The 25,144-nt window shown below is 38.5% G+C and overlaps 2 protein-coding genes across 2 annotated transcripts in view; both read left to right on the forward strand.

Moving 5' to 3' along the window:
* Position 1: 1 nt before the first annotated feature.
* On the forward strand, positions 2–8,856 carry LOC136343511 (odorant receptor Or2-like). Its single transcript, XM_066290274.1, has 9 exons — positions 2–135; positions 6,393–6,486; positions 6,548–6,904; positions 6,950–7,156; positions 7,207–7,430; positions 7,485–7,584; positions 8,294–8,398; positions 8,454–8,609; positions 8,661–8,856. Exons 2-9 carry the CDS (start codon positions 6,481–6,483, stop codon positions 8,709–8,711), a joined length of 1,206 nt encoding a protein of 401 aa, XP_066146371.1. The 5' UTR covers positions 2–135; positions 6,393–6,480; the 3' UTR covers positions 8,712–8,856.
* A 594-nt stretch (positions 8,857–9,450) lies between these two features.
* The window catches only part of kek5 (kekkon 5), a 92,750-nt gene continuing 77,056 nt past the window's right edge, over positions 9,451–25,144 (forward strand). Inside the window, exon 1 of the mRNA XM_066290607.1 lies at positions 9,451–9,693. The gene's annotated coding sequence lies outside the window, so the exon portion shown is untranslated. The remainder of the gene's footprint in view (positions 9,694–25,144) is intronic.

A 25,144-nucleotide genomic window follows, 5' to 3' on the forward strand; every position in this document is an offset into this window, starting at 1 on the left:
TGATAGATAAAATAGGGCGGATGTACCTTAGAAAGGTAATTTTACATTCACTTCTTCTTGGTCATTGCCCCGTCCCAGTTTCGATCGTCGATTCCTTCCGATTCCTTGAGAATATAAGGACAGTAGGAAACAAAGGTAAGAAAATATTCATTATTCCTTTAGAAAACGATTTGCAACATGTGGCAGTCCAGATTTCCATAAACAACCTAAATACCGCAATTATGGCGTTACGAGCGGAGTTATTTAAGGAATGTGCCCTGCTGACAGTTTTCCTTGACTTTCGTTGCACATGCAACTCTGGCATTTTCCAGAAAAATTAATTCTTAAACGTAGCGTGCTTGTAGTCCAGCAATACAAGCCAAGGGGAGCCAAGGCAGAACCAATTCCAGGGCTATATTTAGTTAGCTTTATTTCGACTATAACTGTGTCAATTCGGTACAATAAAAGGTCATTTCCGATTTTTACTGCATGGAATGTTTTCGATGAAGCTTTTCAAAAAACCACGCGTCCATTTGCGGTGTAATTTAGACGTAGCGTTTCTCTCATGTAAGTCATATTCTGACATGCGAGAGATGATAAGAGCAAAAATAGAGGAATTTCTCAGTATATTTATAGCTTAGAAAGCGTCCTGCTATACCACCTACATTACGGCCTGTGTTATTTTTCTTCATGAGCGGAAAATTGCTCTCTACATAAAGCAGATCGTAACCTTACGTCAGGCTAACTAACCAAAACTAATGATGTCGTAATTTATTTCCAGACCTATTGTCATTTGGGATATGTAGCTGCCACAAAGCCGAGGAGGGGTTTTCCTCCGACTTTTTCTGGGAGTTTCCCTCGTAAATTAATCAACAGCGATATTAAACTTTAATAACAAAAGGATTAAGCTGGAGAGTTAAAAGGGGGAGTAAAAAAGAAACAGCGAACTAAATAGTAAACTGGAACGGCCAAAAAGCTTAGACCATTATGCAGGCCCAGCTTTAGTATTTCCTAATTAACAGCCGCTAACGAAATATACAAAATTCCCTTTAAATTTTGCGCCCTGCGTTTCGAGCAAAGCTGGGCCTGCACTTTTTAATTAGGTCGGTTTTTACGGGGCATTAGATTTTATCTACAATAAAGCGACAAACATTGAATTAAATTTCCTTTGGACTTCAGCAATTTTTGAAAACAGTCAGCGCTAAGCCTTGGCTCCAGACATTTTTTGGCCGTTGACACCCGAGATAATCTTCGAATAAGGAGCTTACAGAGGGAATCATTAATAACGTAATTTGTCTTAATTGTCCAGTCTAGTTGAAACGAGTGGCTAATTAAAAGGGTTGAAAGTCCTAATGTGAACGTAATGAAGTTCCGTGGAAAGGGTTTTGGGACAAGGTTTGCTGCCCGCAATCAACATCAGGGAAATCCTGGGAGCAGCTGAGGCCGGAGAAGTTGGGGATCCATTGATGCGAGAGGTTAGCTCCTAACATTTAAATAATTTAACACATAAAAGAGTGTAACTGTGAATGAGAATTTGTGCAACTCACAAATTGCGGCACACGACGCCAATCCAAGAATACAGCATAAAGTTTTTTATACTTTTGCAGTGTTTTTTCCACAAATAAGGCACTAATTCATGGCGGCGATATGTGACAAAATGGCGTCGTCGTGACCTCTTACGCTCTATATGCGCAGATTCCGCGATTTAAACCCCTGGCAACTTAATGAGCAAGTAAGACACTAATCCATGGCGACGAAATGAGAGGAAGCGCCATCATCATGAATTCCTACGTCTTATGTGCCCCGATAGTGCCGGTGCATGATACAATTATATGGCCATTTTATTAAGGATACTAACACGAGTGACGCGTGTAAACCATAACACGCGTCAGATTCAGCATCTTCAGCATTTTTTAATTATAAAAGCACTAACTAATCCATAGGCAGGAATTACTATTAAGATGATCGTTCATGTCAGTCATTGTAATAAATTTTGTAACTTAAATTCTTGAATAAATAATATTTTTTTTTAGAGTTCTAACGGCCTTAAATATAATTATACATCGTTGACAACAAGAGAAACGTCATTGGGACACTAATGCATGGTGGTTTCCGCTCGAAAATTGACTCACTTTTAGGCAATTGCCGGCCAGCATTTTACAGTAAGTTCTTCTAAATCACTAGACAAATTCGTGCTTGGCAATGCCTAATATTTACTTCGAAGGTATTTATGCCAACATCAAAAAATTTAATCCAAATAACGACACGGAAAAGTTTTCGATATCGATACTAGTTTGGCGTCACATCGGGGTGGTAAGATTGGCGTCTTAATTCTCGCTTATCACCTGTAAAAACGAAAAAGAGCTGGAAAAACCTCTGTAATGGCTTCCTTACAATGGATTAGTGTCTCGTTGCCAAAACAGTGAGAAACGTTGCTACGTCCATTTGTTCTAGGTCGTTGGCTTGGTGCCACTTCATTCCTCTTCCCTGCACCTAGTTGTTGGAGGTATTTGGCAATATTTTCGTCGGAATTCCAAAGAGGTTGAAACTTTTGAGTCTGGCTAAAGGTTTTCGCAGTTGTTTGAGCATTTCTCAAACTTCCAAAGGGGTTCGCATTAATTCTTACGACTCTCGGAGTTTCGTTTTTGGGTTTTCCTCGAAGATTTTTAGAATACGTACGCACTTTCAAAGCAATCGAATTTTTCCACTTTCTGGTGGTTTTTCAAAGCGAAACAAACATCACTCTACAAAGACAAAGAGGCTGCTAAAAATGCAATTCTCGGCTCATTTCAGCGCTTTAATTGTTTTTTTTTACGCAACTTCAAAAGACGTATCCTCTTTGTGGCTAAATACCCGCTGACACACACCTTTAATTATGTTTGCACTGGCCGCGAATCGAATGATTAATTACTTTTACCTGGGATTAAAGTTCGTCATGATTGATTATAATATACACAAGCACAGATAACATTATAATTTTATTAATAACCGAACTAGGAGTGTTTCACCAGGTCTGATTATAATCATTATTACGCTTTATATGTTAATTGATTATGCTGAGGGGGTTACTCGAGGTTATCCAGCTTTCCTTCCTTTTTCGATGTTCCCGCAACTGCAACTTTGTTGGAATAGGCAGTTTCCCTATAGCCGAATTAATTAATAGCATGAAACATAAACGCGGCAGTGTTCTAATTTGTCTAATCCCTGATAATATTCGTGTAATTTGGATGAGTTATGTATACAGCCAGACAACTAATTTCCCAAAACACCTCCCCGCAAATATTTGTGAATTATAGTTAATTTAACACACGTTTTGGATTAGTTGGGTGCGATGATGGGAAAACGAATTATTGTTCGTGTTAATCCGGCAAGTCGGATATTTTCTGCAGTATCTACCTACATCTTCAAATATTTTAATCACCGTAAAAGCCGATGTCTAGGGCTAATATTGAAAGTAATTGCTCGGATTCCGGTTTCCCAGTAAAGGCGCTTTTTTTAAGCGATGGAAAAGAGTTTTCATGGAGTTCGCAAGATTAGATAAATGTCTTTCCTCGCGGCACTGCTTCCAGGCTCACGTCTATTACCGGGGTGAAATCTCGTGTTCCTTAATGTCTTCGCGATCGTCTACCGACGCTAAAAGTCTTACGATAATTTACCGGCTCGATTTCCTGCCAATTTACTGTAAACCAAATTAATTGGGTCTATCATTCTAAGGTTAATTAGGCATTAAAGGTCCTAGTATATTTACATACTAATTGAAGTTGAACATTCAAATTGTGCAATTCACCATAACGTGAAGAATTTTGAAAATCGTTTAATCGATCTTCAGGACCCTAAAATCCTAGTTTGGCATAATGCAATACTCTCCATATTGCGCGATTTCTGTTGATCTGTGCTATCGAAATTCCCATGCCCACCATTTGGAGTGAAATGAGGATTAATAAGAACAACTTCTCAGTGCTTTTTAAAAGGGGCTTTGACATAATGCCCTGACACTCCCGGACATTCCAGCAATTTATTAAATACGTTTTCCTATAGCTGTCTTTAACGATATCGGAATAATCTCAAATTTCACGACTTCATACCAATAACTTAATCTATCCTCACGTGAAAGACTTTCGCAAATCGATTCTTCGCAATAATGTGAAATCAGTCTGTGTATCACCGCTTTAGAGTAACAAAAATGAGCATTATGTGCTTCAGTTTAGAGTCCTGAATATATGTCACAACCGATTCTCCAATACGTTTTCCTACATCTATTGTTACCGATTTTGGAGTAATTTGAAATTTCGTGACGTCATCCGGCCAACAGCATCTGTTCTATCATGATGTCAAGACTCTTGCAAATTGATTGTAAGATTTCTTGGCAATAAAGTGAAATTGCTTATATGTAAACAAGCGGTTCGGAGCCCCGAAGGTATGAAAACGCATTTTCAGCTTAAACCTTCCCAGGAAAACACTTTTGTTAAGTAAAAAGCTTTTATATATCAATACGAAGGTTGCTTTCATAAATGTTTATGTTGGGTTTTCTGCTACAAATCCGTCTTGCATGTTCCAAAGAGGCATTTTAAGTGGGGCTTTAAAATGAGCATAACATCAAACATAGCCCTGATTTATATCTGAAGCGAACGTAGCGATATAGAGGCATCAGTAAAACCTGAAATGCATTTTCCAAATTCTCTCTTTTTACGCGTTCACATCTCAAGATATTGATATTATTAAATTACACTGCAGCAACGGCTGAAGAGCGTGTTAGCATTTCGACATATTCTACATCAAAACTTTGATCTTAATAAACGTCATTTGTTTTTTGGCTCGGGGGAAATCTAGACATACAAAATTCTGGTAGGTATCAGACAATACTGATCGCAAACCACCTCTTTCGTTAAATAATAAATGCGTTTCCTCAATAGTAAAGCTGGCGTTATAACCGAGCACATGCATATTTTATCTCGGAAGTGTTGGTCCTAGGTGTATTGCCACCTATGGCGTAAATTGGAGAACAAATCTCCACAAAATCCTCTGGGAGAAACTGGCGGTGTGGACCATACACAGAGTGGCGAGGGCAAAGTGTATTAGTGTCAGACCGACAACCACAACTACTTTATATTCAAGAAGGCCCTGTGCCATACGTTAGAAACGTGTTGCACATAAAATGCATTTCCGTCCTTAAGGTGCGAAATTAGAGATCGTCGCTGAAGTTTTATAGACCGAAGAATTATTTTAAACTCCACAAGACATTATAAATCAGTCCCTAAAGAATTACCTTTGCATTTATATGCCCTTTTTAAATGGAAGCGCATTAATCTTCCTCTCCGAGGTTTCTATTGTGAGCAACGTACTGCAGCTGCAAATCAAAATTGAAGCCTTTCTGCCAGTTTATCCAGTTTCGTTTCGCATCTAAGCCTCAACTCGACAAAGTATCCAACTTAAAAGACATCCCCGATTTTTCTCCAGAATTCCCATTTTACCACGGTTAAATTCGGCGAATCATTATAGGAGAATCAATCTTTCTTAATGGTGGAAACATCTTTTTCCACCAGAAATTGCATAAAAGTCGCCTGGGAATCGGGAGATTTTAAAGAGCCCCCGCCTAGATTAAGGACTAGGAAAATGTACAATATGTGCACGAAACTTGTATGTGTGTTGTGTGATTTATGGGGACGTGAGATATTGAGGAAATGTGGAATTTTCTGGCTGCAAGATATAGAAAAAGGAAAACGTCCTGAAGTAGCTATTCGCCATTATATCAAGAATTATGTTAGAAATTCTCGACATAATGGTGATGTTGTCTATATATATACGTCGATATCAAAATCGTGTTGAAAAACGATCTTTCCAAGTTGTTTACCCTATTTTTACACCACTGGCATAAAAACAACGTCCCGTCTATATCTACCCTTCGTGTTTGCCGAGGATACATCTTGCCCGTTATAAATCTAAATATGAATAGAAAGTATTTTCGAAACAATTTCCTATACCACGCTAGATCCTGCCACATAAATATTTACAAGGGTTTCTGCAGGGATTGTTTGGATTGTCAGCTGTTCTGCCGGATTATCCTAACACGGACGGGAATGCAAAATTGCCGCTGATATCCGCTTTTTGCTTCAAAGATATGAATGCAGCTGCTTTTTGAGCTCGCTTTTTAGCTCACAGGAGCGGCGAAACTTGCTGAAACCCAGCCTACTTTCCGAAACATGCCATCAAGGATTAGATTATCGACATTTTGCTGCATAGGGATGTTTTGTTGACGTGCCTCAAATTGATTTCGATAAGTTATTCAAATGTAATAATAGAGGAAAGTTGGTGAATATGCTTAGGTCTGATAATTGCCTTTGTTTGCGGAGAAACGAGGCCAATTTGGACAGTATTTTGATTCACTGTGTCAGCGATTTTCACCCTGATTGCAGGCGGACACAGATTTTCAGCAAACAAAGGGAACTTTAAAAACACCATCAGCCAATTTGCCAGTTATCAGCATCAGGATTTCGGCGAAATATGTCAGTGAGTATTAAACAAAAAAAAAAAAAAAACAAAAATCTGGATCTAATCTTGTTGATTCCAGATTCCACCACGCTCCAATTTTCTCAAAATCCCCATACGGCTTTGCTCCCTCATAGGCATTTACCCCAACGTGCTCCTCTCCACCAATAATAAATTTCTCCAACTCTATTACAACATCTACATGCGAATCTGTTTCTGGTTGTTCGCTGCATTCCTCTGCAGCAGCTATGTGCAGCTCTTCGTCATCCTGTTCAGCCGCGAGCTGGACTTAGAGGAGCTATACAAAAACCTTATTATTACTCCCATTTTCACCACCGTTATTATCAGGCAAAGACTTATGCAAACGCCTACATTTATCAAGCTTCTTAGGTATGTGTTGACGAGCGACGAAGACATGCAGAGGGTGCAGGATGAAAAGGTAGTTGCAAAAGTTCTTTGCTTCCTTTATAAAGTATGGTTGTAGGTGATTGAGATCGTGACAAGCAGCTGTAGGATGGTAAATCGCAATATTTTCATCTACCTGCTTATGATGGTGACTACAGAAATATCCTACACCATCCGTCCGTTACTGGAACCACCCCTTGAGATCCAAAGAGGAAATATCACAGTGTTATCACGCCCAATCCCTTTATCTGCCTGGTTTCCTTTCAATAAAGATGACCATTTTGTGGTAGTATTCTTATGAATAAATTATATTTCTTTTGAGGATCGCCATTTTAGGCAGCGTACATTCTCAATTCAATATACGTAATTTTCTGCTCTACCTACGACACATTCGGAGAAATCCTGCTAACTAGCATTTTAGTCTATCCGACCATTCAACTGAGGATCCTGCACCACAACCTGAAGAATTTTGATCACAATCTAAAGGAAACTCGGTTTGGTACAGAGTCAGCCGCATTTGCTATGAAGAAGTGCATACACCTCCACACAGCGATTAATGAGTATTCACCTAAAAACATTCTGACAAATTTGAAGTAATTTCTCATTCGTTGTAGCTACATAACAGACTGCAACCACATAATGCCCACGTGCATGTTCCTTGATTTTTTCCAGAGCTCCGTGCATATGGCTTGTATGCTAAATGAAATGTTGCAGGTATTTTCATGTTGGTTTGCGATCTGGTTGTTTCGCGAACAAATAACTTTGTTATCAACTGCAAAATTGTCATTAAACATATAAATTTCCATACTCTCCCTTCCGCAAACGGGCTAAATTAGCGGGTATTTATAAAGCCCGTTGGTTAGACACTAGACTGATAAACAATCCGAATTTCCATCATATTGAGTTATCTATTCAAATTGAAATTTTCCAGTCTAATAATTCCGGCACATTACGCCCTTTTGTGCTTAAATTGGAAATTACAGTCTTTAAACATCTGCCGTGTAATTGCAACGCCAGGCAAAATGTGTATATTTAATATACATCAATTTCGCTTTGTGTTCTCACTTTCGTCTCTCGTTCCCCAAAGCAAAGTTGGCTCGTAATAAGTAACTGGAATTTTCCCTGAAACGATGGTGAAATGTTGGTGGTTGGATTACATTCATTTTGCGGTTCAGTTTCAGTTGGGATGTAGGTCGAGTATATTTGTGAAAAGTTTTAATGACGAGGATCTTTTTTTAATTGCGATTTCTCCAATTTCGATCCATTTGCAAACTTTAGCGCAACAACCGAGCGAAATTTTTCATTTTCATAAAGCTGCGGGGTTTGAATTTCAAATCTGACCTACCAGCACGTGGCAGCCTGCTGGCGCTTAAGGTTCAAACGATGCGAACGCTCTGACAACCGTAATTTGTTTTCTTTTTAGGAAAACGTTGCTATTATTCAGCTGATATCTTTACTCGCCTATCTAGTCATCATGAATTTCAGGCTGTGTCTTTACTACTATTATGCAAATGAAATCATGGTCTTGGTAAGGAACCGCTCAAATTTCCACTAGAGAAATTCATGATTTATTTATATTGCAGAGTCAAGGGTTGGCCCTTGCAATACTCCAAAGCGAATGGTACAACCAATCACCTTCAGTAAAATTTATGGTGTTTATGATTACAATGCGCAGTCAAAAGCCTTTGAAGTACAAATTGGGAATATTCGGGGATATGTCTTTGAGAACGTATCTTTCGGCGAGTTTCAAATCTTACGAAAAATTCCTGTGATTAAGTTATGAATTTCAGATCTTAAACGCCGCATATTCCTATATTATGCTGATGCACCAGATTCAGTAATGCTGATACAAAGCCTAAGAATGCCTCTTGAAAACTTAAAATTGGAACAGGAACTCTATGAAGAAGCACAAAACTTGCGCACTCGAATAACCCGGGAGATCATCATTAGTTGCAATAAAAAATAATAATAAATGATCTGTCTGCCTGTGGCTTTTATTTCAATTAAATCCTCTACGAAATAGATTTGTAGGAATTGGAAAATTCGAATGGTTGTATTGATTTTCATAAGCGCGTTGACATACTGACAAACCGGACCGACGAGCCGGTGAGTTTTGCAAAAACTCTTATGTCATAAGCAACTCGCGTGCCCCGAAACATCCCGGAACGAATTAAATTTTCATGTATTTGACGCCAAAATATTGAAGGAGGTCGTGAATTATTCTCCAAAAAATGGACTAATGAGCGCTTCTTTTCAGTCCAATAAATATTAAAATGTCCGTCCCTTCTCGTCTTGTAACCCACGGTTATGGTGCCCTTTCGCGGTCGCTTGAATACAGCTGTTGGTCCCAAATCAAAAGGTAATATATAATAGGATTTAAGGGTGTGACACTGGATCCAAACATGCTTACAAATATTTTTGCACCTTTATCCTTTCCTCTACAACTTATGATCGAAAGACTGAAAGGGCGACGTGCAAGTGTGTCCTACGGCGGCGCCAGCTGGTGGCGGATGTGGGAAGTAAGCCGAAAAGTAAGGGAACAGTTATTCGCCAGTCGCTCGAAACCTACCGAGTGAAGGGAAACTCTCGACTCTTGGAAAGTTTTCCTCGCCTGCGGAAAATATCGGTGACGTGTTTCCAATTTGAGTTTTATCCGAATTAAAGTGCGTCTGTGACTCTAATAAAATCTAATAAATTGTCCATTATTGTGACATATTGACTAATATTGATTATTATAGTGAGTGCCAATTAATAATACGCAGATAGGAACCCATTTAGGTGCCTCCTACGCACCAGTGACTTGTCCAATGTCTAAGTTAAAAGGTGAGTGCTCAATTTGAATTAAACAACCCCTCTAATCTTGATTAATTGGCATTAACCTTTATCATATTTTATTCGGAAACCTTATTAATAAATGCGTCTCATAGCTCACAAAATTATGTAAATGACTCGGGTGCTTATAGAGGTTTGTTGGCTCTATGAGTATCCAGACGATCGGGATGTGGGAATCGGACAGGATTTCAATACCGGAGGCGTTTATTGTGAGAGAAAGGGCAATATTTTGGTATATAGTCGGTGCGCTGAAGAAGACAAGCGTGAGTTATTTGCGGCTGAAACTTCTTGAAGTTTTAACATGAGGCTCAGCACGGAGTTATTAAATGGTGTGTGTCAGATTGGATTAAATGATAGATATCAAGAACAAAATATGATGCATCGCGAGCCCACAAAGGTACTGCAGTTTTAAAAGAAAAACGCAATTTTGACTTTGGATTAATCCTTCACTGCCGAGTTTTAGGCTTAAGTTAAGAAATTATCACATCTAAATCTAGGGCAGATTAAAACAATCACTTCTTCCGATCTAGCTATTGATTTTTCCATGTCGCCTTGAAATATTGAGAGATAAAAGCCTTAAAAATAACTTCGAAACTGGCCGTTGAGGGTATTAATTTGAGTGTGGTAATTCAGATTCAAACGTTAGTTCTCGTGGCTTTGGTAACCTTTTCGTTGCTTACGCTTTGGCTGCCTTCGCTGCTAATAGCAAATTTTCCTCCTTGTTATTGTCAATTTTAACGGAAGCATACAATAAAGACTATTCTCATTTCCTCAGGGATAGTATTGCCTCTGGAGGGTTTAACAACAAAACCAACAAAAAAACAAAAACTTACACACCCTACCGGGATTATATGTTCTAGTTAGTTTTGACGTTATGTCCCTATAGAATAGCATTTTATATAAATTCACAAACATTATAACTAATTTTTCTTTAAAAACGTTCCTACTTTTATTCCTTTACTTTGCAACAAGTGTACAATAACAACCCGAGTTATATTGCTTTAATTAGTATCATACATCCCAAATAAAGTATGCGGCGTTAAGGTTTCGATATTTGCGAAGTATGTCTTGAATTATTTCATACTCCGAGAAATTTTTTATTTCCCTGCACGCCTAGGACGATCATTTATGCATTTCAGCCGGGTTGGAACTGATTTAAAGTGAATCGCGCTTTCTCAACATACTAAATTCAGTTAATAGTGCCTATAAAATCTGATAAATGTTTTATAATAATATGATATTGGCAATGTTACTCCGGAGAGACCAACATTGTTTTATCGCGCAGTTAAGCAGTTCTTAGTACTATGCAAAACACTCATAATTATGTTGCTACTTTACATGATATACGTTAATCTCGTATAAACTTGTGCTGCACAACTTTATTATAATTCGAGACCTAATAATATACTATTTAGATCGTTTGTTAAAATTTATAAGACGAGATGGCAATTGTCCAATTGGTGAATTACCACAGAAATATTTCACCAAGGCGGACAAGTCAAGTTGATTTTGCCTGGACGTTTTAGAATTTGACCGTCAATTTTAATAATGACAGCATGAAATGACAAGTAACATATCCCCGCTTAAAAATGTTATAAAATGGAAATAAGACGGTCTCGATCGATTTTTCGTTGGAAATATTCCTACTCTAGTCGCTTCCTTACTAGCGCATAATAACAATCCCACTTATATTGCTTCAATTGTTCGTATAAATTCCGGGTTAAGTAGGACGGAACCAAGATTTTCAAATTGAATAGTATGTCTTGGATTATTTCATGCCAAGTGAGATTTAAATGGAAACAATTTACGGCTGAGAGCCATCCAAAATCCCAAGCTCTAACGTCGTAAAAATTTTAGCTTTCGCGAGAAAACCGATTCGAAAATTATAGTAATTCATCTGAGTCTCTGCTCGAGACTAAGACTAAAAATGGCCGACTTGGATTGTCGATCTCTGTCTAATACATTATGCAAGGCCATAAAGCAACGAAAATATCGGCCTTTTTTGACTTTCCTCACAACTTTAGGGTTAATTTAATTTTATCTTTCGTTTAATAAATTCTCGCAAATATTTATACTCTCCATGTAAATGTGGAACGCAATCACTGTGATTCGAGAGCATCGATAGACCCCAAATTAAAGGTCCTGGTTTCGGGGCATGATAAGTACTTGACATGAAAGTCAACTAGGCATGTAATTTTTCGGACCTCAGGGACCGGGACTTCAGCTTTACCCAGGGATCGAGATTTTCATCAAATTTACAGGTGTAAATTTGTCTATATAGTTATACAATTTATATATAATTACATATACAGGGTGTGTGGTATAAGCGATAGTGCATTGAAACGTACTGTGGTTCCCCATATAAATTATATTCCAATAATTAGTGATTAGGAAGGTATTCGGTGTTGAAGATTTATGGAAAATTTAATTGTTATCGATATCTTCGCAACCGCGTGAGACATATAAATGAAATTTGACACGTTTTGACAGTTAATGTGGCCGCGTTTGTTTATAAAAAAGTGTTATTTTAAATTTTACCAATGACGTGTAGACGGACGCATCTCAGCATATTTTTAAAGAAAATGTTTTCTCAAAATAAAAATCATTTGTGTAGACTTCTTTTTATTTAGAAGCAAAATGCTTACTCGACCCTTTTACATCCGACGCATCGCATGCTAATAACAAAATGAAAACGGTCTACATGCACGATATTTTCTAAATATTTTTTAATAATTATTACAGTAAGAAGAAATAAAACACCGAATCTCTACTACACGTCTTTATTTCGCTTTTTCGCCAAATCGAATGATTTATCCAAAAGTACTAGGTCAAAGGGATTACACATAGCCGGCCGCATTGTTGACCGCGTCATCATCACAACTTGGTTGAATCACCCAATGAATAACACTCGTAAATAAGCAACCACCACCAATATTTAATTATTAACATAACATTAAATGTGTCTTAAGTATTATTTACTTACTATGAAATTACAGAAATTATTGAAATTGGAAACCTTTTTGGTCAAAACATTTTTTTTTTAATTTAATTACTTGTAGAGATACAATCTGTCACAATAAAGGTAAAAATAAATTGGATATTCAATATCTATGCTGGCAATTATAAATTATAGTACTAAGTGGTGTAGTAAAAGGACCAACATTTCAGTCCCTTACTTGGTTGAATCTATGTGGCAAATTTGGAGGGTTGAATCTCTTCAACCTGGTTGTGTATGTCGCTGTGTCCAGTAAATTTATGGCTAAGTGATTTGGGTGGTGATCTAATCTTCGCATGTAGTTATTTGAGTAGCTCTCTATTTTTTCTCGGACTGTTTTGATTGAGAGGTCGGAGCGAATTGTATTGTTGATAACATACCATGGTGCATTAACAAGCATCCGTAACGTCTTAGATTGAAAACGTTGTAAAATTTCGATATTATAGTTGCTGGCGGTTCCCCATAGCTGGATACCATAGGTCCACACGGGCTTGATGATGGTTTTATAAATTAGCACTTTGTTCTCTAGTGGTACTTGAGAGCGGATGATCAAAACATAATCGAGTTCGTCGATTCATTCATACCCTAACACGTTGAGATATACCGGGTGTGTTTTGGATTTCTGTGCAGATATTATGTATAACTACATATACAAATTGTATGCAACGCATGAAATATTTCTAGAATCAGCTTTCAAAATAATGAAATTTTGGTAAAAATGTTTAATTGAGCGTTCGAAAACTCCTTGCCCTTATCAGACTATTTGTTCTGCTCTTGAGGTTGGAACTAAAAACGGCCCATTTGAGTACCTATTTCTGTTTAATGCGCTACGAAATTTCATGAAATAACGAAAAGGCAGCCATTTCCCGTCCTCGGCGCTGCTTTTAATGCTATTTCCATGGTGTCCTTCTTTGCTCGCGGAATAATTTTTTTTTCAGGATCCATATCAATAATTGTTAGCGGACAGTAACTGTTAATAGTTCTCAATTACATGAACAGAAATAGCAACAAACATACCCAAAAATCCCAAATCGAGTTTACTTTTTTTTCCCATTGATCCGAATCAGTTAAAGCATTCAAACGCGTTTCCTGCTATTTTTGGATTCCATTTGCTGGCTCCTCTAACAATAGCAACAGGCTGAAATTTTTTCGCTGCATTTCAAAGGCCACCCATGCAACTTTTATTATCAATCGTTGTGCGGCACAAGGTCCCACACAATCAGCCGTTATTTACGTTCATTTATCTAAATCACCCCACATGTATATTGGGACCCTTTGTATCGGGCGATTGAGCGGAATGAGGCATAACGATGTATTAATGTGAAAAATAATCGCTCGTGGTTTAACGTTACACAAGAAGAGCACCTAAAGGACCTTAAAACTGAGCGAAAGCTTTGCACCTTTTCTTAATTAGCAGCCGACTCAAGTAGTTTTAATTTAAATTACTACCCCGAGTTCAATAGGAAGGTCTAGTTGTTTAACGTTCAGCAGCCCTGCGATGAAGTTAAACCTATCGGCTTTGAAAAGGGTTCATCAAACGAAATATAATACCGGATTTGCTTTTAGTTAACCAGCCCTAAGCACTGAAAATTCTATAACAGCGGTATATTATAATTAGAAAAGGCCTAAATTCTTATCGACCCACATAAATCTGCGGAGTGGTTAACCCTGAATATATACCAGGGGGTTAGCGGGCACTTGGTGTCGTTGCTAACATGCGATAGCTACTGTATGCAGCAAAGAGAATAAATTAGGCGAAGGATTACGGAAATAAGAACTTAGAAAAAAAAATAAGTTTATGGTAATTGGTGGTCGCTGGGAAAAATTTTCTTTCGCGTGCTGGAATTCCCGTTCAAACAAGAGTTTTATAACCGAATAAATTCTTCCAGACGATATTATTAGAGGAATAAAAATGTCAAACTTTATTGCGTGGTCAGATAACTTCCGGAACTGTAATAAAGCGCCGGAAAAACGTTTATAAATGTCCTGTGGCGTGGAGCAAGGCCGGGCATTTTAATATACGTCACCTGTAAGGTATCACTCACCGAAATTGGATCTTGCCGGTATTGCTCCTAACTATTCCACAACGGAAACATAAAAGTAGTGTTGTGTAATATGGAAATTTTCCCAAATAACTTCCGGATGCATTCGCCGCCTGCGAACGTTTAGACATGCAAATAAATTTCGCTGCAGGTATACGGTTTATATACACAATAATAACGGTAGATATCAACTCCCTTTTAAGCGAATACCGTGTTTTCTTTCAGAATATCTGTAGCAATTCCTGTTACTTCATCGCAATACATTTTCAACTATGGGGGATCTTCGGGTGACATTAACGTGATTTTCCCTTATAGCGGCCATCTTGGATTTTCACAGAACTTTTCGTAATCGGAAAAAGAGGTGGATTCCCCAAATCCACCCTTACTTCCGATTGCGATGATGTATCGCATGTTCGGGTTCGGTCTTGCAGTTTGAAGCAAATATCAAAAATCGAGCTCAGAAGTCTGATGGGGATAGGTCGGGTGCGCATGCCGGCGACCGCAGGTCTCTGTTGTTTGAAATGACTCTGGCGGTCTCTCTCTTAGCGTTATTCGGCGCGGCACCTTTTTGTCGGAACCAAAGGTCGGAACATTGCCTGTAAAATTTGCACCTCATTCAAATTCGGTCTGCGAACCGCTTGGGTTTTATATGGCGCAAATTTAACTCAATTATCCAATTTTGAGCTCCAGAGCAGACACCCTGTATGCGTAACAATAACGGTGGATATCAACTTCCTTTTGAGCGAATATCGTGTTTTCTTTGAGGATATCTGCGCCAGTTCCCATTCCTTCAACTGAATACATTTCTGACTGTAGGGGGAACTTGTTCACTCTTTGCGGCAATTTAATCCGGCAGGAATTCCGTTAACATCTGCCACTTCTTCACATTTCCCTTCTGCAAAGTTTTTCGGCAGCTTTAGTTTCGTCCGAACTCTGAAGGTATTTTGTAGAAACCTTAAAGCAACTAAACTCTAAATTTAATGCTCACTATAAACGACTTCCTAGGAAAAATCCTAATAGGGTTGCTACACGAAAGAAAGGCAATTTACTTTGAATCGAAGTATGTTGCAGAGAAAAGGATAAAGAGCTCAAGGAATAAATAAGGCCTAAGAAGTGTCTTCTTTATTGTCAAAAATATCCATTTTATTACTCTTTAGTAGTTGGGAATTAGCTTACCCCTTGAATTATTAATACGTGGCTAGAATCTACCCCATACATATTTAACAAGCTGGTGGCTGACAAAAAGCATTGTCATGTTGCACTATGAAACCCTGAGGAAAGCTTATTATGTTTCCCATATTTGTGCCACAACACCGTTCTTTAATGTAGAACAAACTCGGCTTTGGCGTCGTTTTCTGCAGGACTTAATTAAAATATTTCGTGAAGTTAAATGGGAAAAAGTGGGATTTCTAGAGAGCACTTTTTATGAGCATTTTCGAGACATACATAATCTTGAGCAATAAAACGCTCAACGATTCCATGCGAAATTACCCAGGGCTGGGGGCGATGGTGGCATGGAATGGAGATCACGGTATAGAGCCATATAAACTATTACTGTCACGTATATGTATGTGCATCCTTATTCATATAAATATTGTAGTGGCCGAAACGTCGTAAAGCGTCGATCCTAAGGGGTATTACTTTTGTCGTTTTATTAGGGTTACTAAATTTTTACTGCCCTTTCCCAGGCGGCTTTTGTTATCTTCAATCTGGACCGAGCAACGTTTCGTGCCTGGGCCCACCCAAATTAACTTTTTAGGGATTCTCGTCGACTTGCCGTGAAATTTCTTTCTTGAGAAACACTTTCGAATGACCTTTTTCTGCGAATTGAATTCCAAAATACTCCAGAGATACTTGTCATCATTGTCAAATCCTGATTACACGCTCTATGACACTCATTAATGGGCAGCAGCTCAGTTCACTGGAGCCCGCATTACGTTCATTAAATTATAATTAAATTTATGTAATGGGGGATTTATAATTCATGTATAATTATTAGGTTAGCATGCAAAACTGAGGTGGCACTAATAATAACATATGCACCCTAATGGCGTTCAATCTATTCAAACGCATAATTCCTATTGATTTGTACCTGCACAAATTATTTCGGGGAAATATGTTGTTTCGTCGAGATCTTCCATTCTGTTATTTAGCGAATTAATGCAGCTTATATGCGACTAAATTGTTTATTTATGTTTGATAACATTTGCCCGTTTTCTATCCCTATGATGCGACTTTTGTCGGCCTTTGTCCGGCTTAAATCATAATTTTAGGATCGCATAAGTCATATAAATTACCTCAATTCCTTAGTTATTTATTAAGAGGCCGAACATTTATGACGCAGATAACTTTGAGGGCGAACATGAGGGCTAAAGGAAATTGACAAATTAGGGTTTGAGTCGAGAGATTATTAGCAATTACAGGGTAGAAATGGATAAATAATCCTGCCGATATTGCTTCAAGCGCTTAATGAAACGGGCGTTTAGCGACCCTGCTTATATTGCTTTAATCTCTTGGAATGCAAAAAATTCACGGTGAAATAGTTCTCTCGGGAGACGTTCCATGGCAGTCCGTAGACTTCGAAAAAAGACAGAAAAGTCAAGAAGTTCGGAGCAATGGGAATTAGTCTTGGCTTTGCCCATAATGAAAGACTATAGCTGTCCAGTAATTTTGAGGGCAAATATGACGGTCCAAAAGAATTAGTGAACTAAAATTTGACTGAAAACTTGTAAAATACTCCAACCGATACTACGTTAATTGCTTTATAAAACGTACGTTAACCAATCCTGTTTACATTGCTTCCGTCGCTTGAAATGCTAAAAAAATTCATGGCTGAATAGGTCCTCTGGGGAAATATCGCGTGACTTTCTACAAGCCTCTGATAAAGGCAAAACGGTCAAAAAGTTCGGAGAAGAGGGAGTTGGTTAAAGGGCCATAGCTGCCAAGTAATTTTGAGGGCGAATATGAGGGTTCAAGGAAATTGGCCAATTAGGGCTCGACTCAGGATATGAAACAATACTCCTACCAATATTGCTTCAATCGCTTTACGAAGGGGAGGTTTACCTTACCTAACCCTACTAATATTGCTTCGTTAGAAATCGATGGAAATTCTTTCCGACTACGATGCAGGGTGATAGATCGGACCGATCAACATTGTTTACATAACCTTCGGGAAAATCTGCTAAGAAATAAGCTAATTACGACCCTGTAAAAGATTATAAGTGATTATTTTTCCCTCATCTTATGGAAAGTCTTGCCGATCGATAATTACGATGATAGCTGGGATTATTCGATATGCTTTGCATGATTCTCGGGAAAATCTATAAACCAATGGGTTAAGTTCGGTCGTTTCAAAATAAGGAGTAGTTGCTGAACTCTGAAAAATTTTTACTCAACTAAATGAAGAATAGTAGCTTGGAGAATTCGACATTTTCCATTTAGATATTCTTTACGATGCAGTAAAACTATCAGAATGAAGACTTTTTACTGACCCCTTGGGAATATTTGCTGACTCGTACGTTAGATAATAGCTGCATAAATTGTAAAAACCGATCAGAAAATAAGCTAATTACCGCCCAGAACTGGTCCCAAAATGAGGTAGTTTTGCGGATCCTTGAGTTATTAATAAACGTTTTATTTCTAGTTATCATAGAAATTACACACTTTCACGTCGTGTGGACCGAAAACAAGCAACGTTTGTGTGAGACAAGCGTAACTGGATCCCTTTACTTTTTGATCTGGTGGCACTGTCGTTTGTACCAGTGTTTCTGGGCCGCCCTGCATAACTAGCTGGATACTATGTGGAGGCGGACGTAAAGCTTTCTTGGTAAAATGGCGAACGGAATTTTTACTACACAGCGTTTCTTGCACCATAGCTTTTATTCGCACCACTGTTCCTATGATACCTTGTATGGCTACCCGCCCAATCGAGTGTTTCCGAACTCTTAGCCTGCATGAGTCTGTCAATAAGTATACTTCCCCAAGTTAAGTTTCCGCTCAAGGTTCCGACTGGAAACGGCCACCTGTCTGTCTAGATTTAACGCTTCGAGAAATGCCCAAATAAACCGATAATGTCCGCCATTTTTGTCCTCCCCTCGGTCCGACGTCCTTTGATGGCGCCTCTTCTCAGTTCCCGAAATGTAGAAACCCGACCAGAGAGTTTCGAAATAACATTTATCGTCGCGATGTTGTTCCAAATGTCTTCAATATTCCCAACTGATAAGACGTCAAGTTTAAAATGCATTTGCAATTTCATCCCGAATGAAAAATTCGAGAAGCCACACGATGGAAATTTCCAGTCGCTCGTGGATTAAAAATTATTGCCGAGTATTCCAGTGGAGTTCTCTTCGGAATTTCGATCACTTGAAGATAGGAGCAATAAAACATATGACTTTCATATTCCAAAAGAATCGAGGAAGTATTAATATTTAAATCTATAGACATCTTTCCATGGATATTTTCCTCGCGGATCCTTCTGTCCGTGCCGGCACATTGTAATTGTCTTGTGAACGCTGTTGTTGTCGCCGAGATTGACGTGAATTCAATTTGCGGTGAATAAATGTGGAGTCGAGCGTGAATCTTATCTGGTTCTCGCATCGCTCGGTAATGAAAAGAATATTGTCAGGGTCTAGTTAGCGACAACAATCGGCTTTGATGTCTGGAATTTGACGTGTTTAGTTTAAAGGGAGCGCCAAGCCGCCGCCCTCAATCGTGAACCTGCGATATGAGTTTTTTCACTTTTTTCCGCCTCCATCCACTCAAATGTGGGCACGTTCTCGAGCCTTGCAAGCCCTAAATTAATTCATGTTAATGAGATACTTTTTAGCCGGCTTCAAAGTTTAATCCGGTACCGCTTTCGATCGATTTTGTTTTAAAACGGGAGCCCTAATAAACTTTGCAGAAGCGTTATTAAAACTCCCTATTAAAGCGGATAATTTATTCAAATACATCTTGTCGGCACATACCTGTCAGCTGAGCTTTTATAAATAAACGGGACGATGCGGAATTCCGTTTAAATATTATTCTCAACTACTATGTTAGCTCATAACTTACATGGAAAACTTCTCTCACAATATTCCCGAGAATAAAATGTTGCCATACATAAATTACAAGATGTTATTCTTATGGGGCCATATAACCAAGAGTTTTACTGTGACTCAGGCAAGTTCGCAGTGGAATAAGGGAGTTTATCTTCCGCTGCTTTGCCTCAGATTTTAATTTTTATACCCACTTGGGCATGTAAAACATGGCACAAATACTTCCCGAACTTTGGCCTCAGGGTAGTTTATTTAAGCTCGACTTGGTATGCGGCCATGCAAATCACCCTTTAGAATAACTAATGGATTTTTACTCCACATTCACTGGAGTTCTGGCAAAGTTCTCAACCCGGCTATTTTTTACCCTGATTTCAATATCTAATCTCTGTTCGAGCCGATAACAGCATAATAGTTCCACTGGAGCCCGATTTATCGATTCACTGTTGTTTTGTTGGCAAAAACTTCCTTGGTTACTGATCCCTTGCTTTCCTTTTAATGAATAGAGTTTAGTACCAACTTTGCCTGAACTATAATTTTCCAGTAAATCGATTTAATTGTTAAGCTACAGTTCCTCTCTGCCATTTATCATTAAATGCCGTTGTTCGTGCTTATATTATATTTTGCTTTTTGCCGGAACAGTCCGAAACTTGTAGTATACAATAAGCGATTAATACACAATAATGAGCCCCCGTTTCTCCCGATGGCTCCAATTGAAATGCTCGACCCTTTTGTTTAAACATTCCGAAAGTAATGCGTTTTAAAACTCACGACATGCCACGACCTGAACCGTGTTTTCCCTTGGTAATGTAGCCGGATTCGTACTACATTCCCGAGCATCAGAATGTGTGGATTTAATTATCCTTTCTCCATTTTGCGTAGCTGACATACACGCCAAGTAATGAGCAATAACGCAATGCCGGGCTGATAAACTTCCAGCAGATCAAAGGAATGTTTGCAATTCACTTAAAACTGTACTGGAGGAACGGCTGCAAGAAGCCAGCTCGCACGTTATAAGATGATAGATAATCCACGAGCGTAACAAACGATAACCAAATATAAAATCAAATTTCCGCCTTTTTCCCTCCAGCCGAATCCTAGTTATCTGAACCCACATTGAATTTGAGGGGCTTTTCGCAGGCTGAATATATGGGAATTCAGTTCCGACAGAATCATCACTGATAAGGACATTGTTAATGTCAGCATCCTTTATGTTGTGGCAGTGTCTACCACCCCCATGTCCCCCTCTCGTGATAGCGCGTTGATGATTGCAGGGAATAATGAAGCAAACGTTTTGGTGAAAAACGGGACACGAATCGAACTGATTAGTATTATATGACTGAAATGGCGCTCTTATAACCGTGGTCAATGATAGACATGTTTCCCACGTAGTCGGTTTCAGGGGGACCCTGTCAATCTAAACGGGCTACGTGATTTAACAACTGGCTAATTTCATTGCATCCATTGGCAGAGCCTAATGGGACTAGGCGGATTGTGTATCTGCTTTGACGTGCCCAACCGTGCAAATTGAATTCAGTTTGCTCACCAACGAAATATCCAACAAGCGTTATGGATTATGACAATTTGCATTTTAAAAACCAAATTTGTTGAATTATAACGTTATATCATGGCAGAAAAAATTATTCAGCCGTATTTCCTTTGTGAGCTGAAAAATTCGTTTAAGATCACATCTTACATTCCTATTTATGTTGCTTCAATCGCTTTAATAACTTTTGACGGTTCTACTTATATTGCTTCGATCGCCAGGATTTCCGTACAATAGTTCACGGCCATTTTGGGCAAATGCGGACTGTCACAATCTGATTTAGTTTCTTACCTAAAAAGTGGGAAGAACCAGATAGCTTAGTAAGGCTTAGAGTTGGGATGCTCATTGCTTCGACAATCTGTTAGATGTCGGCGTTTTTGAGTCAAATCTGTGCCGGTTATTCAGATTAAAAATGACCGTTCTGAGCCGTTTATCTTTTCTAACACATTACGAGTTTTCATACAAGAACACCGCCGTTTTTGGCCCTTATCTCGATACGGGCCATTAATTATAAACGCTATCATGTACATTCCAGCATTTGGAAAAATGAAACTGAAAAACGTGTTCCCGCTTGTATTTACCGCATTACCATAAACTATAAGCTACAATAATACAACAATTGCATACACTTCCTCATTTGTATCCAACAGTTTGCATAACTTTTTACACGTTTGGAACCGAGGTTTTCGTGTGAGTCCAGAGTTTTTACTCCCACGAGCTTAAAATACCCATGCGAAATGCTTCTGACATTGTAACACCCTAATCCTCTTTAAACGAGAACGAGAAACGAACAGACAGTTTAGGTATACGAGATGGAATCCTTTTGCATTTAGAGTGCATTCGGCCGAATTTGGGATTAAAACGTCACTTTCGAGAGGGAAAGAATTTGCGTTTTAATACTAAGAACATAAATTTAGTAAACCATTATCGTTTAATTAAAAATCCTAGTTGAAATCACAAAGAAACGTTCGAATTCCGCATCGATGGACTTGGGGTAATTACCTACGGATCAAAATCCGTCACCATTTTGTCGACAAAATGGGGAAAATTAGAGAGACTTTTTCTTAACTTAATTCACCATCACTTGTAGCTCGTAACAATAGATGTAGTGCAAGAGGCTCCTGGTGAATTGTCGTTTTATTAGCCTCATAACCTCATAAAAGCACATTGAAAAGCTCTCCTCGAAGCGCGTCTCCTACAGAAATTTCCCCGGCTTTCCTCCCTAACGAACTCATTAAAAGGCCTCCCCTAAAGCAAATCTGATATATGGTGCTATCGTATGGAGTTAATGACCTGGGATTTCACCCTGCCTAAATGAACACTTACAGAACGAGAGGACATTTTTTGCCTTCGGTCTGAAAATTCCTCATATTTAAATTGAAACTGTGAACGGGGAAAAGTAATTAAAAAGGAGGTCTGAATTCGTTTCGAAGGGTAACTGGGAGTTAATTAGAAATGAAAAGTGCTTAAATTTTTATATACGCACAAACGGATCGAAGCTATTGGTCTATATTACAACAGTTTCCATGGTTTTAGCAATGAGTTGACGACCGGCGGGCGTTTCGTTCTAAAGTCCGGGGGCGGAGGCCCCCGGAGCGGGCCGTAAACGTTTTTTAACAACCTTCAAGTAAGTAATTCGATGTGACATGCAGCTAGCATGTAGAAAATTAAAAAACTATTATCTGTACGTAAAACGCTCTACGTACCACGAACCAAAAGAAAGATTACGCCCTTGATCGAATTACGGCTCCTGCTCTGCATCGGGCCGCAAAAGTCGGCCGCAGGCGTAATCTTCTCCTTTCATCCCTCTACACGTAAATAACTATTACCGTTCCACATGACGCAGGGCCAATGATTGAGCTTCGCTCGATATTTTTTATTTTCGGCTTTTATTGCTTCGCGTCACTTTTAATAGCAGTAGACAGAGATTGGTGATCACTTCAATATAGAAGCGATAAAGGAAACCAGCAGCCGAAAGAAATTTCTGCCTTTTTTTGTCCTTCGTATCGCTTCCAAACAACTTGCAGTTTTGGAAAACGGCCCCACCAAGTGGCTTCTAATCAATTAAGGAAAATTGCTTTAGATATTCAGTTAACGAAATTTTAAACAAAATTATATGCCCGGCCATGAGGCGTAAATTATCAGTAAATCGGGGATACTAAGTAGCGGTTTAAATTAGTTTAATCCGGGAAATTTAGGGTGCCATTACTGAGGCTTTTATGAATTTTCATACTCTTATATCGCCTTATTAAATTTTTCGAATTAAGCCGTCTTATCAGCCTTATTTGGGCATTAATTCTGACGCAACCACTCAACAGCGAAATCGCCCTACTTCTTATTATACGCTGTGTCTCAAAAAAAAAGCGCGAAGCTATAACTCAGTTATTTATGAATGGATTTTGATGAACTAAGAACCGAATAAAATTATGTTTTTCAGACTATTAAGTCACGTCAAAGTTCATTTTTTTCAACTGAAATTACTCTCATTTAATTGCAAGCTTCAGAATTTCAAACAGAATTCCATATTTTTTAACAGAAAATATTTTTGTAGATTCAGTGATGTGTGACGAGCTAATGTCAAAACAATTTTCTACCGAAGAAAATTGAAAATTTTGAACAATATGAATTATGTAGCCATTTGTACAGTAAATTTGGACATTATGAGTAATGTAACCATCTCGTCCTCGGGCCATCTGCGTTATTCTATGATCATCTGCATTTAATTCCATTTAATCCTATTGTTCAAAGACGCCTGGCTCCACAAACAAGTGGCGCCTATGGGATACCCACTGAGAAGGGACAAGATAAATTCGCCTTTAACTACTGGAACCGTATCATTTTTCCTTATAATTTTCTATGAGCAGTCATGCTGTAAGTGCGATTATTGTAAACTAGTTCTTTAGCGCAATAAAAACAGTTATAAATCTTGTTATTGGCGACAATTATTTATTGGGTTGTTCGATATTTAATATCGTTTTATTCTCATAGATGGTTCAATTTATACATACCGAGTAATAGTGATCTTGTCGCTTATATGCCATTTTAAAGGTTATGTTTTAGATGTTTTTCGATCGAAAATTGAACGTGATTAGTAAACAAGAAGTTGTTTAAAATTTAAGTTGAAGATGGACAATCAACGTGAGCATTATCGACACATTTTATTATTTTACTTTCGAAAGGGCAAAAGTGCAGTACAAGCTCAGAAGAAATTGTGTGAAGTTTTTGGTGAGAACTGCCTCACTGAACGCCAGTGCCAGCGTTGGTTTTCTCGCTCTCGTTCGGGAAATTTTAATGTCCAAGATTCACCACACACTGGACGTCCAATCACCATTGATAACGATAAAATAAAGGCCTTAATCGAAGCTTATCGGCGCGTGACAACTCGAGGGATACCAGAAAAGTTGAACATATCGAATTAAACCGTTTCTCTGCATTTAAAAAAGCTTGGATACGTTAGCAAATTGGATGTTTGGGTTCCTCACGAATTGAAGGAAATTCACCTCACCCAACGCATTAACATATGCGATTCTTTGCTGAATCGTAACCAAAACGACTCACTTCTGAAAAGAGTCATAACGGGTGATGAAAAATGGATTGTCTACGATAACGTAGTCCGAAAACAATCATGGACCAAACAAGATAAACCTACGCAATCGACGTCCAAGCCAATATTCATCAAAAGAAGATTTTGCTATCTGTGTGGTGGGACTACAAGGATATTCTTTATTTTGAACTGCTTCCAAACTATTGATTCGAATGTTTACTGTCGTCGCCTATCGAAATTGAACGAAAAAATCAAAGGAAAACGTCCTGAACTCGCCAATCG

Source organism: Euwallacea fornicatus, chromosome 15, assembly GCF_040115645.1.
Source record: "Euwallacea fornicatus isolate EFF26 chromosome 15, ASM4011564v1, whole genome shotgun sequence".
Lineage (NCBI taxonomy): Eukaryota > Metazoa > Arthropoda > Insecta > Coleoptera > Curculionidae > Euwallacea > Euwallacea fornicatus.

What these genes read in the sequence shown, in the direction of transcription:
- LOC136343511 (XM_066290274.1), top strand. An exon ending in ATAAAGATGACCATTTTGTG is followed by an intron (nt 7,157 to 7,206) that starts GTAGTATTCTTA and finishes TCGCCATTTTAG; the next exon opens with GCAGCGTACATTCTCAATTC. An exon ending in CAAATGAAATCATGGTCTTG is followed by an intron (nt 8,399 to 8,453) that starts GTAAGGAACCGC and finishes TTTATATTGCAG; the next exon opens with AGTCAAGGGTTGGCCCTTGC.